At 50.5% G+C, this 21,099-nt stretch overlaps 1 protein-coding gene across 1 annotated transcript; it reads left to right on the top strand.

Annotated features, from left to right (window-relative positions):
• The first annotated feature begins 14,322 nt into the window (after positions 1-14,322).
• On the top strand, positions 14,323-15,288 carry LOC115643281 (olfactory receptor 52B2-like). The gene has a single exon (XM_030547158.1). The coding sequence runs from the start codon at positions 14,323-14,325 to the stop codon at positions 15,286-15,288; it is 966 nt and encodes a 321-aa protein (XP_030403018.1).
• Positions 15,289-21,099: the final 5,811 nt, after the last annotated feature.

The raw sequence follows: 21,099 nt of genomic DNA, 5'->3' as shown, positions 1-21,099 counted from the left end.
GTGAAGCAAACCAGCCCCCCCGCCCCCCCTCCGGCTCTCCTGGGCCCTCCCTGAGCCTCCCTAAGCCTGGCTGAGAGCGGAGAGAACACCATCGCCTGCCCAGTCATGGCCACCAACTCCCGCATCATCCGAGTCACGGTGAAACCCCCACAATGAAAGAGGAGGTTGTGGGGAAGCCAGAGGGCCCTGCACATCGACTCTGAAGTCAGCCGTGACTTTCAGCCAGTGTGTAAAACAGAAGGTTTATTTATGAAAGGAACAGAGTGTAGAACAGAGCTTGTTAGCACAGAAATCAGTGACTTTCAGCAAACTCCATCTTGGGGGACCCTGGGCTGGACACCCCGGACTCCCCTCTCTCCAAGTCCCCCACAGCAGACTGCCCAGCTTCCAGAGGCCTGACCTCTGACATGCCTGTTGCTCCTCCTCCTCTTGTTTGTCTCACTTCCTGGGCAAAGTGTCACCTGGTTGCTTCCCCCTGTGACAGTTTGGATGACAGAGATCTCCTTGGGACTGTCACCTGATGAACTGAAATTACCTTTGAGCCCGTTATCCCTGCCAGCTTGGGACTCCAGAACCCTGCCTTGTTGTGCCAGATACGCCAGCCTGCTGCAACACAGACCTGGGCCAGCCCCTCAACGGTGCAGACTTTAACCAAATACAGTTCAGCAAATTACCTCGCTAGCAACCTGACACCCATTTCCCAGTGGGATCCAAACCCCAAATAAATTTGTTTTACTCTGTATAAAACTTACACAGGATAAACTCATACATTTTCCACCCTCTGTAACACTGTTAGAGAGATATGCACAGCTGTTTGCTCCTCCAGCCTTGTCACTAAAAGCTGTGTGCTGTAGACAAGCCCTTATTCTCCTAACTCTAGACAGAGAAATAATACCTGCAAACAAATAGGATGATCACACTCAGTAGATTATAAGCTTTGTAATGATACTTTTTTGCGTAAAGTATATTCCAGTTACATCATATTTGCATTTATAAGCATATATTCAAAAAGCATATGGAGTGCAACATCATACACCCTCTTTGGTCCCAGGTGAGGAAGGGCACCAGCCATCGCTCACGTGCAGGCATCTGGAGCCAGCTCGTCTGGTTCTGAGGGCCTCAGCAAAAGTCACCCAGCCTTATTCCCACCACTTAGTCATTGGTGCAGTACAACAGGGAAACTGAGGCACACACAGTATTCATGCAAAAACATAAGACTCAAATACACTTGTGTACAACATAATAAGGAGGAAAAACCCACTTTGTCACAGGGGGTTACTAGAGCCTAAGTGCCCTTAGCCCGACGTTCAAGACCTGTGGTCCCTGACACCCAGACAGTAATGGAGGCAGAGTCAAACAGGCCCATGGCAACCTTCTCTCCTGACGCCCTTAACTACTGATGCCAATTAAGTCTTGCTGATAAGACAAATTATCTGCCTCAGCCCCTAACTGACAGAAGCCATCAGGACAGCCCACCTGATGGGGAATCCTGAGGGGATATTACCCAGTTATAATTCTAGACGTGTAGGGCAGGAAGGGACCTCACGGGTTATCTACTCCAGTCCCCTACACTCCAGGCAAACATTTTCCTAAGTGACTGCTGATTTAAAGGGATTCAGATTTGGATGCTGGGGCACAGGAATGGGGGAGGGGTGCAGGGGCCTTGGCCCCATCACTGATAGAAGTTGGAGGGTTAAGCCATCCCAGTGCTTACAGCCAGAATGGCAAGTGACGGTGGAGGGGGTGGAGAGGAGTGCATGGGGGATCGCGGAGAAGGGTTGGGATGGGGCCTCAGGGAGGGGTGGTGCAGGCAGCGGCTTGGGGAGAAGGGTGAGGTGGGTTTTCAGGGGCAGAGGCGGGGCAAGTCTGGGCCTTGGGGAAAGAGGCATTGCGGGGATGCAGGCCACATTTCAGGCACCGGTGCCCCCCCCCCCCTCCAGTTTTCGGAGCTTCCAACGCTCCTGTTTGGATGCTGAGTTGAGTCATTCAGGGTCAGACCTTTCCACAGCTGCTGAGCACCCACCACTCCAATAGCAGAGAGTGGGAGCTGTGAGTGCTCAGCACCTCTTGAAATCTAGGCTGAGGTGTGTCCCAGGGTGGGTCCTGCAGCAGGTCAACTCTGCGCCTTGGTAGAGGAACATGGGAATTACCAGAAAGGATGAGAGCCGTGTCCGTCGAGCCCAATAGCCAGTCGCCAGCAGTGGCCAGCCCTAGATACTTCAGAAGAAGCTGTGAGTATCTCTCATGAGGGGATATGGGATAATCTTCCCCTCACACCTTGCATCCCATCCATATCTCTAACAGAGATTGGCTTAAACCCTGAGCCATGGGGGTCACTTTCCTTTCAAAAATGTGTGTGGTCATTAGGTCTGGTAATTCTGGATATTTTTGATAGATAAATGTCCAATCGCTTTTTGAATCTTTCCAAAGTTTTGGCCTCAACAAAATCCTGCAGCAGCGAGTTCCACCGTTTGATTATTTGTTTTGTGGGAAAGTATTTCCATGTATTGGTTTTTATTTGCCACCTTTTACTTTCTTTGCATGTCCCTTGTTCTAGTGCTACGAGAGGAAGAGCAGCTCCAGATTTTCCCTCTCTCTACCACCTACCATCTTACATAAACACAGAGCGAGACAAGGTGGGGGAGGGGATATCTTTTATTGGACCAACTTCTAGTGGGGACAGCGACAAGCTTTCGAGCTTGTCATGGTATAAACCCCCTTTCTGAACCTTAGCGTTCAAAAGATGGGGTACCAGCATGAATTTCTCTAAGTTCAATTACCAGATTAGTACTTGTAGCACTGCCACCAGCCAGGAATTCCAGTGCCTGGTACACTCTGGTCCCCCCCTAGGACCTTGCCCGGGGAACCCCAAGACCCAGACCCTGTGGATCTTAACACAAGGAAAGTAAACCCTTTCCCTCACCGTTGCCTCTCCCAGGCTTCCCCTCCTTGGGTTACCCTGGAAGATCACTGTGATTCAAACTCCTTGAATCTTAAAACAGAGAGGAAAATCCACCTTCCCCTCTCCTTGTCTCTCCCGCTCCCAGACTCTCCCTGAGAGAGAAAGTAATCCTAACACAGAGAGAAATTAAACTATCTCTCCCTCTTCCCTCCTTTCTCCCCACCAATTCCCTGGTGGATCCAGACCCAGTCCCCTGGGGTCTCACCAGATTAAAAAAAAACAATCAGGTTCTTAAACAAGAAAAGCTTTTAATTAAAGAAAGAAAAAAAACAATAAAAATGATCTTTGTAAATTTAAGATGGAATATGTTACAGGGTCTTTCAGCTATAGACACTGGGAATACCCTCCCAGCCTAAGTATACAAGTACAAATTAAAATCCTTCCAGCCAAATACACATTTGCAAATAAAGAAAAAAAACATAAGCCTAACTCGCCTTATCTACCTACTACTTACTATTTTGAATCTATAAGAACCTGTATCAGGGAGTGTCAAGGAGTGTGGGGGAGTCCGTCCCTGCACCCCTCTTCCTGGGACCCACAGTGACTCTTAGGCAGCCAGTAAAACAGAAGGTTTATTGGACAACAGGAACACAGGTTACAGCAGGGCTTGCAGGCACAGTCAGGACCCCTCCACCGAGTCCTTCTGGGCTTTCAGGGTGCTTGGATCCTAGCTAGGATACCCTGAATTCCGCCCACACAGGCCCAGCCCAAACTCAAACTGCTTCCCTCCTGCCACCCCCTTCTTTGTTCCCCTTCCCGGGCAAAGGTGTTGACCTTTCCCCTTCCTTACCTAGCTCAGGTTACAGGCTCTGGTATCGTCCATCCCCTAAAGTCCTCCCCTGCTCTCCCGTTCCCCACACAGACAGCCCCTACTGCATCACATCTCTCCCCCCTTCGAGACTGAACTGAGCGGGGTCACTCTGCCCAGTGACCTGGGGAAGTTCAGGGCCCCCTCTCCGGGACAACGCGTCCGCTGTCAGGTTGGCACTTCCCTTCACATGGACCACGAGCCTCAGGAGCTGGGCGTTGGCTCCTTTCATCTGGTGCAGCGAGGTCAGGGGAGAGTGGTCGGTGTACACGGTGAAGTGTCGCCCAAAGAGATATGGCTCTAGCTTCTTAAGGGCCCACACCATGGCCAGGCATTCCTTCTCGATGGCCGCGTAGCTTTGTTCCCGGGGTAGCAGCTTCTTACTCAGGTACACGATGGGGTCTCTCTCCCCCTTTTCATCCTCCTGCATTAACACCGCCCCCAGTCCCGTGTCTGAGGCGTCGGTGAACACCATAAAGGGTTTGTCAAAATTTGGGTTTGCCAGAACTGGGCCACTAATCAGAGCCTCCTTCAGTGCCTGGAAAGCCTCCTGGCACTGCTCAGTCAGATCACCTTGTCTGGCTTCCCCTTTTTGCACAGTTCAGTGATGGGGCCGGCTATGGCACTAAAGTGGGGCACGAACCTTCGATAGTACCCCACCATCCCAATAAAGGCCTGGACCTGCTTTTTGGTTTGGGGAGCAGGCCAGTCTCTGATCACCTCCACCTTGGTTGGTTCCGGCTTCAGGCAGCCGCTCCCCACCCGATGGCCCAGGTAAGATACTTCAGCCATCCCCACCTTGCACTTCTCAGCCTTTACTGTTAACCCAGCCTTTCGGAGTTGGTCCAGGACTTGTTTAACCTGGGACATGTGGTCCTCCCAGGTCTGGCTGAAGACGCAGATGTTGTCAATATACGCCACGGCAAAACTCTCCATCCCCCTCAGTAGCTGATCCACCAGGCGCTGGAAGGTGGCCGGTGCTCCCTTGAGGCCGAAGGGTAGAGTCAGAAACTCGTAGAGCCCCAGAGGGGTGATAAAGGCCGATTTCAGCCTGGCATCTGCGTCCAGCAGCACTTGCCAGTAGCCCTTGTTAAGATCCATAGTGGTGAGGTACCGAGCACCTCCCAGCTTGTCTAGGAGCTCGTCAGGCCTGGGCATGGAGTAGGCATCAGATACGGTGATGGTATTGAGCTTTCGATAGTCCACACAGAACTGGATTGACCCATCCTTCTTGGGAACCAGCACCACTGGTGAGGCCCAAGGGCTGGAAGACGGCTGGATCACCCCCAAAGCCAGCATGTCCCTGACCTCTCTTTCAAGATCCTAGGCAGTTTTACAGTGACCTGAAAAGGGGAGCATCTTATAGGGGGATGTGACCCGGTCTCCACCCGGTGGACAGTCAAATTAGTGCGTCCAGGCTGGTTGGAAAACAGCTGTCGGTATAGATGCAGCACCCCCCTGATCTCAGCGTGCTGGCCTGGGGTCAGCTGATCAGAGAGGGGAATCACCTCCAGGGGGGAACCAGCTTTTGTCCCAGGGAATAGATCCACTAAGGGGTCATCTCCCTGCCCCTCCCAATGTCCACACACAGCCAACACCACATTCCTCCTGTCATAGTATGGTTTCATCATGTTCACATAGTACACCCGATGGTGATGTGCCCGATTTGACAGTTCCACCACATAGTTTACCTCATTCAGTTGCTTGATAACCTTGAAGGGCCCTTCCCAGGTGGCCTGGAGTTTGTTTCTCCTCACGGGGATGAGAACCATCACCTGATCCCCGGTGGCGAAGGCACGAGCCCGTGCCGTGCGGTCATACCAGACCTTCTGCCTCCTCTGAGCTCGGGCCAGATTCTCCCTGGCCAGGCCCATGAGCTCGGCCAGTCTTTCCCAGAAGGTCAGGACATACTCCATCACTGACTCTTCCTCGGGAGCGGCCTTCCCCTCCCATTCGTCCCACATCAGGTCTAGGGGCCCTCTTATCCGCCTTCCATACAACAGTTCGAAAGGCGAAAACCCGGTAGATTCCTGGGGCACCTCCCTGTACGTGAACAGCAGGTGAGGTAAGTACTTGTCCCAATCCTGCGGGTGCTGGTTCATAAATGTTTTTAGCATCATTTTCAGCGTCCCATTTAACCTTTCCACCAGCCCGTTGGACTAGGGGTGATACGCTGAGGCCCAGTTGTGCTGGACCCCACATTTCTGCCATAAGGATCGGAGCAGGGCCGACATGAAGTTGGACCCCTGGTCCGTTAAGACCTCCTTGGGGAACCCCACCCGGCTGAAAATTGTCAGTAGCGCATCTGCCACTGTGTCTGCTTCAATAGAGGACAAGGCCACCGCCTCGGGGTAGCGAGTGGCAAAATCCACCACCACCAGGATGTATTTCTTCCCCGACCGGGTCGTCTTGCTGAGGGGTCCCACTATGTCCATGGCCACCTTCTGGAAAGGTTCTTCTATGATGGGTAAAGGCCTCAAAGCCGCTTTCCCCTTGTCCCGGGCCTTCCCCACCCTCTGGCAGGGGTCACAGGATTGGCAGTACTGTCGGACATGGGTAAAGACCCCAGGTCAATAAAAGTTCTGTAGCAGCCTCTGCCTGGTACGTCGGATTCCCTGGTGCCCTGCGAGAGGGATGTCATGAGCCAAGTACAACAGCTTGTGACGAAACTTCTGGGGAACCACCAGCTGTCTCTTGATCCCCCATGACTCTACTTCCCCTGGGGGAGCCAATTCTCGGTACAGGAACCCCTTTTCCCACAGGAACCTCTCCTTGCAACCTCTCCTCATGGTCTGTACCGCACTAAGGTCAGCCCGGTCCCTGTGCTTCCGCAAGGAGGGATCTTTCTGCAACTCGGCCTGGAACTCAGCAGCTGGGACAGGGATGGGGACCGGCTCTCTCTTGCTGGCTGGGTCTGAGGCCGCAGCCTCTCTGAACCGTGCCCCTGGGCGTTCCCCGCTCCCTGGGTTAGGGTCCTGCACCTCGGGTCGAGTACCTTCCCCGTTGTCGGGGTGCTGTGCCCTTTGCCGACTCTGACTACGAATCACGACCAGGGCACTCTGGGTGTTACTAGGCCAGTCCTCGAGGTCCCCTCCCATTAACACGTCAGTGGGCAAATATCGGTGTACCCCCACATTCTTGGGGGCCTCCTTGGCCCCCCACTTCAGGTGTGCCCTTGCCACGGGCACCTTGAATGGGGTCCCGCCCATGCCCATCAGGGTCAGGTAGGTGTCGGGCACCATCCGATCTGAGGCCACCACCTCGGGCCGGGCCAGCGTCACTTCTGCGCCCGTGTCCCAGTACCCAGTGACCTTCCTCCCATCCACTTCCAGGGAAACAATGCACTCTTTCCGGAGGGGCAGCCCCGCGCCCACCCGGTAAACCAAAAACCCGGAGCCTGGAGCATCCACAGGTGGTATGTTGCCAGCCCCCCTTTCCTGGGAATGTAGCCCCTCCTCCGATTGGGTTTTTACCCAGTCCACCCTCTGCGGGTTGGGTCTGCTTGGTCTGTCCCTGGGCTTGGGGCACTGGGCCCGTATGTGACCTCGTTGGCCACAGCGATAGCAGCCCATATCTCGTGGGTCCCCTTGAGTGGGTCGGAGGGACCTGACGCTGGATGTTCCCCTTTTGGGGGGGTTCTCCATAGGCCCCCTTTGGGAGGTCCCATGATGACTCTCTCTCTGCGTTGAGGAAGGCCTGCTCCTTCGAGACTCCTCCCTGCCATCCCCTGCCCGACTGTCCACAAATTGGTCGGCCAGCTGGCCTGCGTGCTGTGGGTTCTCCGGCTTCTGGTCCATCAACCACAGCCTCAGGTCGGACGGGCACTGCTTGTACAGGTGCTCCAGTATGAATAGGTCAAGCAGGTCCTCTTTAGTTTGGGCCCCAGCTGTCCACTTGCGGGCATACCCCTGCGCCCGGTTGACCAGTTGTAGGTATGTGACCTCACGGGTTTTACGCTGGCTCCGGAACTTTTTCCGGTACATCTCAGGAGTCAGCCCAAACTCGCGGAGCAGGGCCTGTTTGAACAGTTCGTAGTCCCCTGCCTCCGCCCCTTTCAGTCGGCTGTACACCTCCACGGCTGTGGAGTCCAGTAAGGGGGTGAGAACTGCGATCCTGTCTGCAGGGTCAACCCGGTGCAGCTCACAGGCATTCTCAAAGGCCGTCAGGAAGGGATCTATGTCCTCCCCCTCCTTACGCCGGGGCAGCAAGTGCTTATCAAAGCTCTTTGTAGGCTTGGGTCCCCCCTCACTCACCGCAGCCGGAGCCTCACTGCTCCTCAGCTGGGCCTGGTCCAGCTCATGTTTACGCTGTTTCTCCTTCTCCTCCAGCTCTTGCCTCTTTAACTCGAGCTCCTCCCGTTTCAGCTCCCTTTCATATTCCAGCCGCCTCCGCTCCACGGATGCCGAGCGTCGCCAGGAGGATCCCCTGCTGGGGGGTGAGCTTCGCCGGGAGGATCCCCTGTTGGGGGGTGAGCATCGCCGGGAGGATCCCCTGCTGGCCGGGGGTGTCACGGTGCCCTCGGTATACACTGGGCTCCTCCCCGCCCTTCCCCTATGCCTAGGAAGGGGGGGTCTCGGGAAGCCCTCGTCCGCCGCTGACCACTCCCAGCGGGGACAGACACTGGTGCCTGCGCTGCATCTGCCCGGCTGCGTCCCTCAGAGACAGGGCTCCGTTCATTCATGCGGTCTCCCTGCTCCAGCTGGGCAGTCAGCTGGCCCTTGCTGAGCCTCCCCGGGTGCAGCCCCCTCTGCTTGCACAGCTCCAGCAGGTCACACTTGCGCAGCTTGGCATACATCTTCCTGCTGGGCACTCACAGGCTAGGGTGCTCGCCGCTCCCCACGGTTTCCAGGGGGACCCCTAGTGCACCAGCCCTTCTTGCACACACCCCTTCGTTTTACTGCTCCCCAGTGACTTACTACAGGAAGCGCCGTCCACGGGGTGCAGTATATCCCACCGTTGTCACCAGTTGTCACGGAGTGTGGGGAGTCCGGCCCTGCACCCCTCTTCCTGGGACCCACAGTGACTCTCAGCCAGCCAGTAAAACAGAAGGTTTATTGGACAACAGGAACACAGGTTACAGCAGAGCTTGCAGGCACAGTCAGGACCCCTCCACCGAGTCCTTCTGGGCTTTCAGGGTGCTTGGATCCTAGCTAGGATACCCTGAATTCCGCCCACACAGCCCCAAGCCCAAACTCCAACTCCTTCCTTCCTGCCACCCCCTTCCTTTGTCCTCCTTCCCGGGCAAAGGTGTTGACCTTTCCCCTCCCTTACCTAGCTCAGGTTACAGGCCCTGGCATTGTTCATCCCCTAAAGTCCTCCCCTGCTCTCCCACTCCCCACACAGACAGTCCCTACTGCATCACACCATCTCTCTCTGAATCTCCAGCCCACCTGGTCCCCGTCAATCCCCCTTCGCTTTACTGCTCCCCAGTCACTTAGTGCAGGAAGCTCCGTCCACAGGGTGCAGTAGATCCCGCTCCTGCCACCAGTTGTTATAGAGTCCGCAAGAGATGCTCTGCAACTGCACCCCACAAAGCCAGTCCAGACTTTGGGGAGCCTCCTCTCCCTTGGAGCAGACTGTCTTTAGGGCAAGCAGCTCACATGACTTCACCTCCCGGGTCTCTCCTTGGAGCATTCAGCATGTGCCCCTCCGTGTACTTCTCACAGCGAGTCCGCTCAGGTGGGGTCCTGGGGAAGCCACTGGGTCTTGCCCCCCCACTTCGCAGTCAGACGAGACACTTAGCCAGGCAGTAAAACAGAGGTTTATTTACATGACAGGAACACAGTCCAGGACAGGTCTTGCCAGTACAGACAACAGGACCCCCTTTAGTTAGGTCCATCTGGGGCCCCAGGGAGGCCCCAGCCCCGTTGAGAGACCTGAGCCCCATCTGGTGCCTGTCTCATTTCCCAGCCAGCTTCCAGCTGAACAACTCCCCCCAGCCTCTCCTTCAGCCTCTGTTCAGTGTCCCGGGCAGAGGTGTCACCTGGCCTCTAACCCCTTCCAGGGTTCTAGCATTACATGCTCAGGTCTCCTCCCTCAGGCCAGTCTCCCATCCCCCAGTGCAGACTGTCCTTCCAGGCCAACAGCCCCCACTCAGCATTCACAGACCACAGTAAGAACAGTCCCAATTCATCACATAAGAAAAGGAAAGGGTTAATTCCCTGCTGCTTTTCCTCAGCTGAGCCAGGCACAGAGGCAGGTCCCTGGGGCTCCGTGCTGGCTCTGAGCTCCCCCTGGGATTCCCAGGGCAGCAGTATAAATATCCCTGTACCTCAGCCCTGGTCAGTGCAGATTCCCTGCCGCCTACAGCTCCCCGACCTGGTCACAGGCAGAGATTCCTCCTGCCTGGCTGGAGCCGGAGCCTGGTGAGTCGTTTGCATGGAATGAATCTGTGAAGGGGCGAATGGAAACATGAAACCTGGGAAATGTTGAGCTGGGGTTGGCTAGAATGGGGGTGTGTAACTCTGACTGCAGGGGCAGGACAGGAGCCGGGGCTCTGAGAAGCGCTCCTGTGACAGCCCTGAGGTTGGGTGTTGTGAAGAGGTCACTGGGTTACCCTGATCCACTCCCACAGGAGTCACTGGGGTCTTCCTGTTGAAGTCAGTGGGCTCTGGACTGGGACATTCTTGGTTACGTGACTGTTCAGAGTAAACCTCATTGCAAACCTCCTCAGGCCCTGTAATATTCTGCACCCCAAATCCTGAGATCTTCACTCAGGCAACACTTCTATGAAAATCAATCAGGACCCCAGGACTCAGTCCGTTCTCGTTTGCAGAAATTAGCTGGTTTTAAGCAGCATAGCTGTAAATGTCCAGAATAACCCAGGAGCAACCAATTATAAGGGCTGCTTTGATACTGATTGTGACAGGTTCCCCCCAGGGTGCCATCTGGAACTGGGGTACCACTGACCCCGCTGACCCCCAGCCTGGGCTCCCTCTCACACTGTACTGCTCTGACAAGCTGCAAAGCCCTCCTGCCTGCACTTTCACCAGCATTCACACAGGGAGAAACACACCCAGCTGCAACTGGACAGAGACTTTTGAACTACCAGCTGTCCAGGCTAGGACCCCAGAGCAGTACCATCCTGCCCTGGATAAATCTGAGCAGTGTGTGTGTTTAATACCCCTACACCTATCACTCAGTGTGAAGACAACCATGCACACTTGGGTTAACCAAACCAAGATTTTCCCCAAGCACTCCAGTCAAACCTCAATGGTTTGGATTATAACAGAATAAGTTTATTATCTATGAAAAATAGATTTTTAGATTCTATATGAATCTTAGGCTGCATTTTTGTTTATTTGCTAGGTAATCTGCTTTGATCTGTTTGCTAACACTTATAACCACTTAAAATCGATCTTTGGTAGTTAATAAAGGTGTTTTTGCTTTATCTACACCAGTGAGTTGGAATGAAGTGCCTGGGAAAATCATAGCTCGACTGGCAGAGGCTGTTGTATATTCCTTTCCACATTCAGGGAGGGGGCGAAATCTATGAGCTTATGCTGTACAGTTCTCTGGGCAGGGTAAGACTGTAACATTTTGGGTTTACACTCCAGTGGGGGGTACGAATCTGGGAAGCTGGTGGTTAATTTGGCTGCAGCCTCTTTATTGTTGGTTCATGCAGTGGCTGGTCAGTGAGCCTGCATGTAACTGCAGCGGGGTGTGTCTCTATGTGTGTGGATGCTGGTGTAAGCGTAAGATTTGGAGCAGGTCTGCAGGTTGTCACAGGAGCACAGTGTGTGAAAGGGAGCACAGACGGGCTCATAGACTCATAGACTCTAGGACTGGAAGGGACCTCGAGAGGTCATCGAGTCCAGTCCCCTGCCCTCATGGCAGGACCAAATACTGTCTAGACCATCCCTAATAGACATTTATCTAACCTACTCTTAAATATCTCCAGAGATGGAGATTCCACAACTTCCCTAGACAATCTATTCCAGTGTTTAACTACCCTGACAGTTAGGAACTTTTTCCTAATGTCCAACCTAAATCTCCCTTGCTGCAGTTTAAGCCCATTGCTTCTTGTTCTATCATTGGAGGCTAAGGTGAACAAGTTTTCTCCCTCCTCCTGATGACACCCTTTAGATACCTGAAAACTGCTATCATGTCCCCTCTCAGTCTTCTCTTTTCCAAACTAAACAAACCCAATTCCTTCAGCCTTCCTTCATAGGTCATGTTCTCAAGACCTTTAATCATTCTTGTTGCTCTTCTCTGGACCCTCTCCAATTTCTCCACATCTTTCTTGAAATGCGGTGCCCAGAACTGGACACAATACTCCAGTTGAGGCCTAACCAGCGCAGAGTAAAGCGGAAGAATGACTTCTCGTGTCTTGTTTACAACACACCTGTTAATGCATCCCAGAATCACGTTTGCTTTTTTTGCAACAGTATCACACTGTTGACTCATATTAAGCTTGTGGTCTACTATAACCCCTAGATCTCTTTCTGCCATACTCCTTCCTAGACAGTCTCTTCCCATTCTGTATGTGTGAAACTGATTGTTCCTTCCTAAGTGGAGCACTTTGCATTTATCTTTATTGAACTTCATCCTGTTTACCTCAGACCATTTCTCCAATTTGTCCAGATCATTTTGAATTTTGACCCTGTCCTCCAAAGCAGTTGCAATCCCTCCCAGTTTGGTATCGTCCGCAAACTTAATAAGCGTACTTTCTATGCCAACATCTAAATCGTTGATGAAGATATTGAACAGAACCGGTCCCAAAACAGACCCCTGCGGAACCCCACTTGTTATACCTTTCCAGCAGGATTGAGAGCCATTAACAACTACTCTCTGAGTACGGTTATCCAGACAGTTATGCACCCACCTTATAGTAGCCCCATCTAAATTGTACTTTCCTAGTTTATCTATAAGAATACCATGCGAGACTAAATCAAATGCCTTACTAAAGTCTAGGTATATCACATCCACCGCTTCTCCCTTATCCACAAGGCTCGTTATCCTATCAAAGAACGCTATCAGATTAGTTTGACACGATTTGTTCTTTACAAATCCATGCTGGCTATTCCCTATCACCTTACCACCTTCCAAGTGTTTGCAGATGATTTCTTTGATTACCTGCTCCATTATCTTCCCTGGCACAGAAGTTAAACTAACTGGTCTGTAGTTTCCTGGGTTGTTTTTTATTTCCCTTTTTATAGATGGGCACTATATTTACCCCCTTCCAGTCTTCTGGAATCTCCCCCGTCTCCCATGATTTCCCAAAGATAATAGCTAGAGGCTCAGATACCTTTTCTATTAACTCCTTGAGTATTCTAGGATGCATTTCATCAGGCCCTGGTGACTTGCAGGCATCTAACTTTTCTAAGTGATTTTTTACTTGCTCTTTCCTTATTTTCTCTTCTAAACCTACCCTCTTCCTGTAAGCATTCACTATACTAGACATTCCTTCAGACTTCTCAGTGAAGACTGAAACAAAGAAGTCATTAAGCATCTCTGCCATTTCCAAGTCTCCCTTTACTGTTTCCCCCTCCTCATTGAGCAGTGGGCCTACCCTGTCCTTAGTCTTCCTCTTGCTTCTAATGTATTGATAAAAAGTCTTCTTGTTTCCCTTTATTTCCATAGCTAGTTTGAGTTCATTTTGTGCTTTGCTTTTCTAATCTTGCCTCTGCATTCCTGTGTTATTTGTCTATATTCATCCTTCGTGATCTGACCTAGTTTCCATTTTTTATATGACGCCTTTTTATTTTGTAGGACACGCAAGATCTCAAGGGTAAGCCAAGGTGGTCTTTTGCCACATTTTCTATCTTTCCTAACCATCGGAATAACTTGCTTTTGGGCCCTTAATAGCGTCCCTTTGAAAAACTGCCAACTTTTCTCAGTTGTTTTTCCCCTCAGTCTTAATTCCCATGGGACCTTGCCTATCAGCTCTCTGAGCTTACCAAAATCCGCCTTCCTGAAATCCATTGTCTCTGTTCTGCTGTACTCCCTTCTACCCTTCCTTAGAATTGCAAATTCTATGATTTCATGATCACTTTCACCCAAGCTTCCTTCTACTTTCAAATTCTCAACAAGTTCCTCCCTGTTGGTTAAAATCAAGTCTAGAACAGCTTCCCCCCAGTAGCTTTTTCAACTTTCTGAAATAAAAAGTTGTCTGCAATGCAGTCCAGGAACTTATTGGATAGTCTGTGCCCCGCGGTGTTATTTTCCCAACATATATCTGGATAGTTGAAGTCCCCCATCACCACCAAATCTTGGGCTTTGGATGATTTTGTTAGTTGTTTGAAAAAAGCCTCATCCACCTCTTCCACCTGATTAGGTGGCCTGTAGTAGACTCCCAGCACGACATCCCCTGTGCTTTTTACCCCTTTTAGCCTAACCCAGAGACTCTCCACACTTCCGTCTCCTATGTCCATCTCCACCTCAGTCCAAGTGCGTACATTTTTAATGAAAACCCAGTTCCAGGTGACACCCGGGAAGAACATGTCACACTGTAACAAATGCAGTCCAGTCCTAGCCACTACTCACCTTCTCACTGATTGTCTCTTTTGCTGTTAGTTACAGGAAACTGAACAGAAAATCCAAATGATGGCACATGATGCCAGCTGACAATCACACCTTTTCAGACCCCATGACCTATGTCCTGACTGGCATTCCGGGTACGGAGGAGTCTCATGTCTGGATCTCCATCCCCTTCTGTCTGATGTACATTGCAACACTTTTTGGAAACTCTCTCCTACTATTCATCATACTAACAGAACAAAGCCTCCATGAGCCCATGTATCTATTTGTGTCCATGCTGGCCACTGCTGATCTGCTGTTATCTACCACGACAGTGCCCAAGATGCTGGCTGTATTCTGGTTTAGAGCGGGGGAAATTTCTTTTGCTGCCTGCCTGACGCAGATGTTCTTCATCCATGTCAGTTTTCTGGCCGAGTCGGCCATCCTGCTGGCCATGGCGTTTGATCGGTACGTTGCCATTTGCAACCCCCTGAGATACACCATCATACTAACCAATTCTGTGATTGGGAAGATGGGGCTGGCAGTTATCACAAGAAGTTTCTGTTTCATTTTCCCTCTCATCTTTCTTGTGAAGCAGCTGAAGTTCTGCAGAACCAACCGCCTGCCTCACAACTATTGTGACTATGTGGACATAGCCCGGCTGGCCTGCGACGACATCACAGTCAGTATCTGGTATGGCATAGCTACGGCTATTTTAGTAATTGGTTTGGATGCTATGCTCATTGCTGTATCTTATGGACTGATCCTCAGGGCCGTATTCCAGCTCCCCACCAAGGAAGCACGGCTCAAAGCTCTCCACACCTGCGGCTCCCATGTCTGTGTCATACTGATGTTCTACACACCGGCTTTTTTCTCCTCTTTTGCACTCCGATTTGGGCACATCATCCCGGGTTATATTCTCAACCTCCTGGCCAACCTCTATGTGCTCATTCCCCCCATGTTAAACCCCATTGTTTATGGGGTGACAACAAAAGAGATCCTGAAACGGGTGATCAATGTGTTTCATCGATGCTGCAGAAGAAGGTCCCTGCTGAGCTAAAGGAGGCAACATAAAATGCTCTGGGACTTGGAAATTAAAGCCAGGTTTTCATTGGAACTATAGGGGTGTTTGAACTATGTCCTTCCACTTCGTTAGGTCGAAAGCTGGTCTCTCTTACCTCAGAATTTGGGTTCAATGAAAGCTATTTCCTCCTCATGTTGTCTCTGTAATATCCTGGGATACACATGGCTACAACAACACTGCTCACTTCCACAAAAAGCAGCCAGACTGAATAAGTCTCTGTTCTAAGTTGAAGGGAAACCACAAACCAAGAAAGCACAAGCATAGAGTCACCATGAGAGAGGGAGAGCACAGTGTGTGTGTGGAAAGCAGCAGCCAAGGGGGACATGCCATACAGCATGCGAAGTGCACTGTGCTGAACTTTGGGAGACAGGGGCTCTAGACTTTGTTCTCCCTCCAACCTGCTGTGTCACCTTGGGTTCGTTTCTTTCCTTCTTAATTTCCTCTGTGGCAAAGTGAGCACACTTTGGGGCCAGCATGGAAGTCAGGAGAAAGTCTCCTCAGGGAGACAGCACAGGGATTGCATGGCCCTCCACTGCACAGCCCAGAACCTGAGCAGGGGTGGCTTTGACTGTGTCTTCATGGGCCTCCTCAAACTGGAGATCCACCCCAAGAGGACATGTCTAGGGCAGCACAGTCCCCCACACACCACCCAACAGCAAACATGGTGATTCATAATGTTTAAGGCCAGACGGAACCACAATCTGACCTCCTGTATAACACAGGCCCTAGAAGTATACCCAGTCACCCCTGGATTGAACGCATTAACTTGATTTTTGTTACAGCACCTTCCACAAAGAGATGCAAACTCCAAAATCCTTCTCAGGGTCACTGCTTTCTATCCACCTTATAGTCCAGTCATCCAGCCCATACTTCTTTAACTTGCTGGCAAGAATACTGTGGGAGACTATTATCAAAAGCTTTGCTAAAGTCAAGATATATCACATCTAGCACTTTCCCTATATCCACAGAGCCAGTTATCTCATCACAGAAGGCAATTAGTTTAGTCAGACACGACTGGCCGTTGATGAATCTATATTGTTTGTTCCTAATCACCTTTCTCTCCTCCAAGTGATTCAAAATGGATCCTTTGAGGACCTGTTTCAGGAATTTGCCATGGACTGAAGTTAGGCTGACTGGTCTGTAGTTCTCTGGGTTTTCTTCCTTCTCTTTTTAAAATATGGTTAGATTTGCCTTTTCCCAACCATCTGGGGCCTCCCCTGATCACCAAAAAATTTTGAAGAGACTAGCCAATGTCTCTGCCATCGCATCAGCCAACTCCCTCAGCGTCCTTGGATGCACTAGGTCTGGACCCATGGACTTGTACGTGTCCAGCTTTTCTAAACAGTCCTTACTCTGTTCTTTCACCACTGAGGGCTGCTCACCTCCACCCCATGCTGTGCTGCCCGTGCAGCAGTCGGGGAGCTGACCTTGCCAGTGAAGACCGAGGCAAAAAAAGCATTGAGCACTTCAGCTTTTACCATATCCTCTGTCACTACGTTGCCTGTCCAATTCAGTAAGAATTGCCCGACTGTCTTGGCTAATAGTCATTAATGGATCAATCCTCCATGGACTGTTCTATTTCTTTGTTTTCCCAGTTATACGTGTGTCTCGTTCTTTTTTCAATGCAGTTGTACTTCTGGCCATCACTTCATTCCTCTTACAGTGAGTTCCCCAGGTTACATCTCTGTTGTGTGAAAAAATATGTCCTCTTGTTTGTATTAAATCTGCTGCCTATTAATTTTGTCAGGCATCCTGTGCTTTTGTATATTGTGAGAAAGTAAATAACATTTCTCTATTCACTTCTCCACGCCAGGCATGATTTTATAGACCTCTGTCAGATTCACCCTTAGAGGTCTTTTTTCTAAGCTGAACAGATCAAGTCTTTTTAGTCATGTTGAAAACCCCAAGGTAAGGAAGGATTTTGTGGGGAAACCAGAGGGCCTTGCACCCCAACTCCACAGTCAGCCGTGACTCTCAGACAGAATGGAAAAAGGAAGAACAGAACTTGTTAGCAAAAAACCTCTGTCTTTCAGAAAATTCATCTTGGGAGGACCAGGACAGACATCCTGGACTTCCATCTCCCTGAGTCCCCCACAGCAGACTGCCCAGCTTCCAGTGGCCCGACCTCTGACATGCCTGTTACTCCTCCTCCTTGTCTGTGTCTCTTTTCCTAGGCAAATTGTCACATGGTTGCATCCCCCTCCTGGGTCTCAGGTGACTAAGGTCACCGACCATCACTTACATGCAGACAGCTGGAGCGACGTCACCTGACCCCAAAGGCCTCAGCAATAGTCACACACCCGTATTCCCACCACCTGTGCATTGGTGCAGCACACAGGGAAACTGAGGCACAGACAGTATTCATGCAAAAATGTAAGAATCAAATACGCTCACATATAATGTAATGACTTTGTAACAGGTGTGTGCTGGTGCCTAAGGGCCCTCTAGACTGATGTTCAAGACTGTGGTCCCTGACACACAGACAGTAATGGAGACAGAGTCAAACACGCCAAGGTCAGCCTTTTCTTCTGCCACCTTTTACTATTGCCACCTATCAAGTCTGGACTGAGAAGACAAAATCTCTGACTGTGCCCCTCACTGACAGAAGCGATCAGGACAGTCGACCTGACCTGAAACACCAAGGGGACATTACCCAGCGATAATCTTAGACGTGTAGGGCTGGAAGGGATCTCCCGGGTCATCTAGTCCAGTTTCCTGCACTCCAGACAAACATTTTCCTAAATGGCTGCTGATTTAAAGGGTTTCAGGTTTGGACGCTGGGGCACCGGAATGTGGGGGGCCAAGGCCCATGGCCCCATCACTTATAGAAGTTGGAGAGTTAAGCCCTCCCAATGCTTACAGCCAGAATCGTGAATGACAGAGGGAGGGGGTGGAGAGAAATGAGTGGAGGGCAGGGGATTGGGGAACAGGGGTCTGACTGGGACCCAGGGAAGGGGTGGTACAGGGTGGGAGCTCTGGGGACAGATGATGTGAGGGCGGGGCCCCCTGAACTCCTCAGCCTGGGCTGTCATTCTCAATGCCTTGCTAATGACCAGCAGCAAACCCCTCCAGGTGTTGTTATCACTCAGCACAACTGAATGTGGAGCTCCTCCCCACCCCAGCTAGATTGCATGAATGCTCCCAGAGCCGCTCATGAATCACCCAGGGAAAGGCCCCAACCAAATCCTCCCAGCTCCCAGCCTTCTACCTCAGGAACACACCGACTTGCACCGCTGAAGACGCGCAGTGCACATTTATTAACTGGTTCCCCACCTCATCAATGGAAAGTGGATATACACCAGCCCTTGCAACACCTGCAGAGAGTTACCACAGGCTTCAGGCAAACTCCTTGGTAAAGACAAACTGTCAAATACATTTATTGACTACAAATGATAGATTTTGAGTGATTATAAGTGATAGGCAAAAAAATCAGCTTTAGTCACCAAAATAATATAAAATATAAACCCTATTAGATGGGGCAAAACCTAGATTAAGCAGTTTCTATCATCCCACTGGATACTGTAGTTCTTAGCAAACATATTTCACCCTTGAAACTTGGGCCAGTGTCCTCTGTTGGAGTCTTCAGTCTTCTGTCCTTGTTGCTTGCAGCATAGGTGGGGACAGGAGAAAGGCCAAGCGTGGGGTCCCTTTGTTCTGTTTCATACCCTCAGTCCCATGTGCTAAAAGAACACAAGTCCAGGAATGTCTGGGACACTGCTGATTCTCCAGGCAAGGTTGAGCAGTTCCTCTGGTATGGCCTTAAGCAGGTGAGTCATTAAATTGTAGCTCCCTTGCTGGACAATTGCTGCTGATGGGCTATTTCACACCCCGCCCGGATGCTGGTTACTTTCCTTGCTGTTGTCCTTGGGGAGCTAATATCTGGTTGATTCCCCACCTTACAGCACGTTTTCGTGCCAACCATAAAACACAAGTCTCATAAATTCATATACACTAATAACATCCATATTTAGAGAGAATAGTGACTTTCAACTGATCATAATCTTTCCCCTGACTCCTCACATGGCCTGCTTTCTAAGCAATATCACAATTATATACAGATGAGGAATACAGGAGTTACAAGACGCTTATAGTATGTCACATTCAGTTTTTCAGTAAATCACCGCTCCTTTATTACATGTGGTGCTTGTGAGTACTAATAATAAAACAGAAGTCAGTTTAGTTAAGCAAAAAGGAGAGTTAACTAGAAACGAGAGTGAGGTGGAAACAAATGGATACAATATAAAATCACAAAAGGAGAATTTGGGTCAATAGTTCCTTTTCACAGAAACATAGAATTACAGAATATCAGGGTTGGAAGAGACCTCAGGAGGTATCTAGTCCCATGTCCTGCTCAAAGTTGGACCCACACCCACTAAATCATGCCAGCCAAGGTTTTGGGCCTTAAAAACCTCTAAGGATGGAGATTCCACCACCTTCCTAGGGAACCCATTCCAGTGCTTCATCACCCTCCTTCTGAAATAGTGTTTCCTAATATCCAACCTAAACCTCCCCCATTGCAACTTGATACCACTGCTTCTTGTTCTGTCTTCTGCAACCGCTGAGACCAGCCGAGGTCCATCCTCTTTGGAACCTCCGTTCGGGTAGTTGAAAGCTCCTATCAAATCCCCCCTCACTCTTCTCTTCTGCAGATTAAATAACCCCAGTTCCCTCAGCCTCTCCTCGTAAATCATGTGCCCAACCCCCCTGATCATTTTCATTGCCCTCCAATGGACTCTCTCCAGTTTGTCCACATCCCTTCTATATTGGGGGGACCAAAACTGGATGCAATACTCCAGATATGTGCTTGATACAGGGGAATAATCACTTCCCTCGATCTGCTGCCAATGCTCCTTCTAATGCAGCCCAATAAGCCTGACTTATATCCAGGTTCTCGCCCATTGTAATCCCCAGGTCCTTTTCCGAAGAACTGCTGCTTAGCCAGTCTGACACCAGCCTGTAGCGGTGCATGGGATTCTTCTATCCTAAGGGAAGGACTCTGCACTCTGCTAATAAAGTAGGGTCCCTTTCCCCCAAGTTTAGTCTGTTGCAGAACAGGCTGAATTCACAAGAACCAGTATCCAATTTTTCATGAGAACTCCCCTGCCCCACAAAATGGCTCACCAATGAAAGGATCCAGAGGGCCTTTCCCCACTTTGTCTTATCCTGAAACAATCTTTTGTCTCTGTTCATAGGCAGGGTAGCCCCATCTGTTGTACTGTTCCTTCATTTACCTCAAAGTGGTGTTGATTATCTGAAGTTGTCACTGATGGTTTTCTTTTTATAGTTTCGGGACAGAGTGAGGCTGGAGAACTGAGCCTGGCGTTATATCCCCGGCTAACCAGCGTGCAGTGATGACGCCCTCCTGGAATGGCCATCACCTAGATACACTGCCCTGGAGACTAACTTCTCCTCCAATTCCATAAAGCTCACTGTCAATATCACTACGTTTCCTTAACTATTGCCCAGACATGCCTTTTGCAATGGTTATGAAGCTTTAGAAGTTATAAGCTTTCTGCACACACCTTACATGCTACTCTTAATGGGTAAATATTCCATGAGACTTGTGTGTGGTGTAGAGTGTTTGTCAGGCCTGAGATATGAGCTGTTCGCAAAGAACAGGGAATTGTTTGCCAGGGCCTCAGTGTCACAGGGACCTTTCTAAATAACGTACAAAAGGATAAATGATCAGATCAGACAAGCGAGAGGCGGAAAGGGTTAATTCTCTGCTGCTTTTCCCCACCTGAGCTAGGCACAGAGGCAGGTCCCTGGGGCTCCGTGCTGGCTCTG

The sequence above is a fragment of the Gopherus evgoodei genome, unplaced genomic scaffold, assembly GCF_007399415.2.
Source record: "Gopherus evgoodei ecotype Sinaloan lineage unplaced genomic scaffold, rGopEvg1_v1.p scaffold_56_arrow_ctg1, whole genome shotgun sequence".
Classification (NCBI taxonomy): domain Eukaryota; kingdom Metazoa; phylum Chordata; order Testudines; family Testudinidae; genus Gopherus; species Gopherus evgoodei.
Note: the sequence above shows the minus strand (reverse complement) of the source record. Positions and strands in the feature narration are given on the sequence as shown.

What these genes read in the sequence shown, in the direction of transcription:
- LOC115643281 (XM_030547158.1), top strand. Translation starts at nt 14,323, where the DNA reads ATGATGCCAGCTGACAATCACACCTTTTCAGACCCCATGACCTATGTC.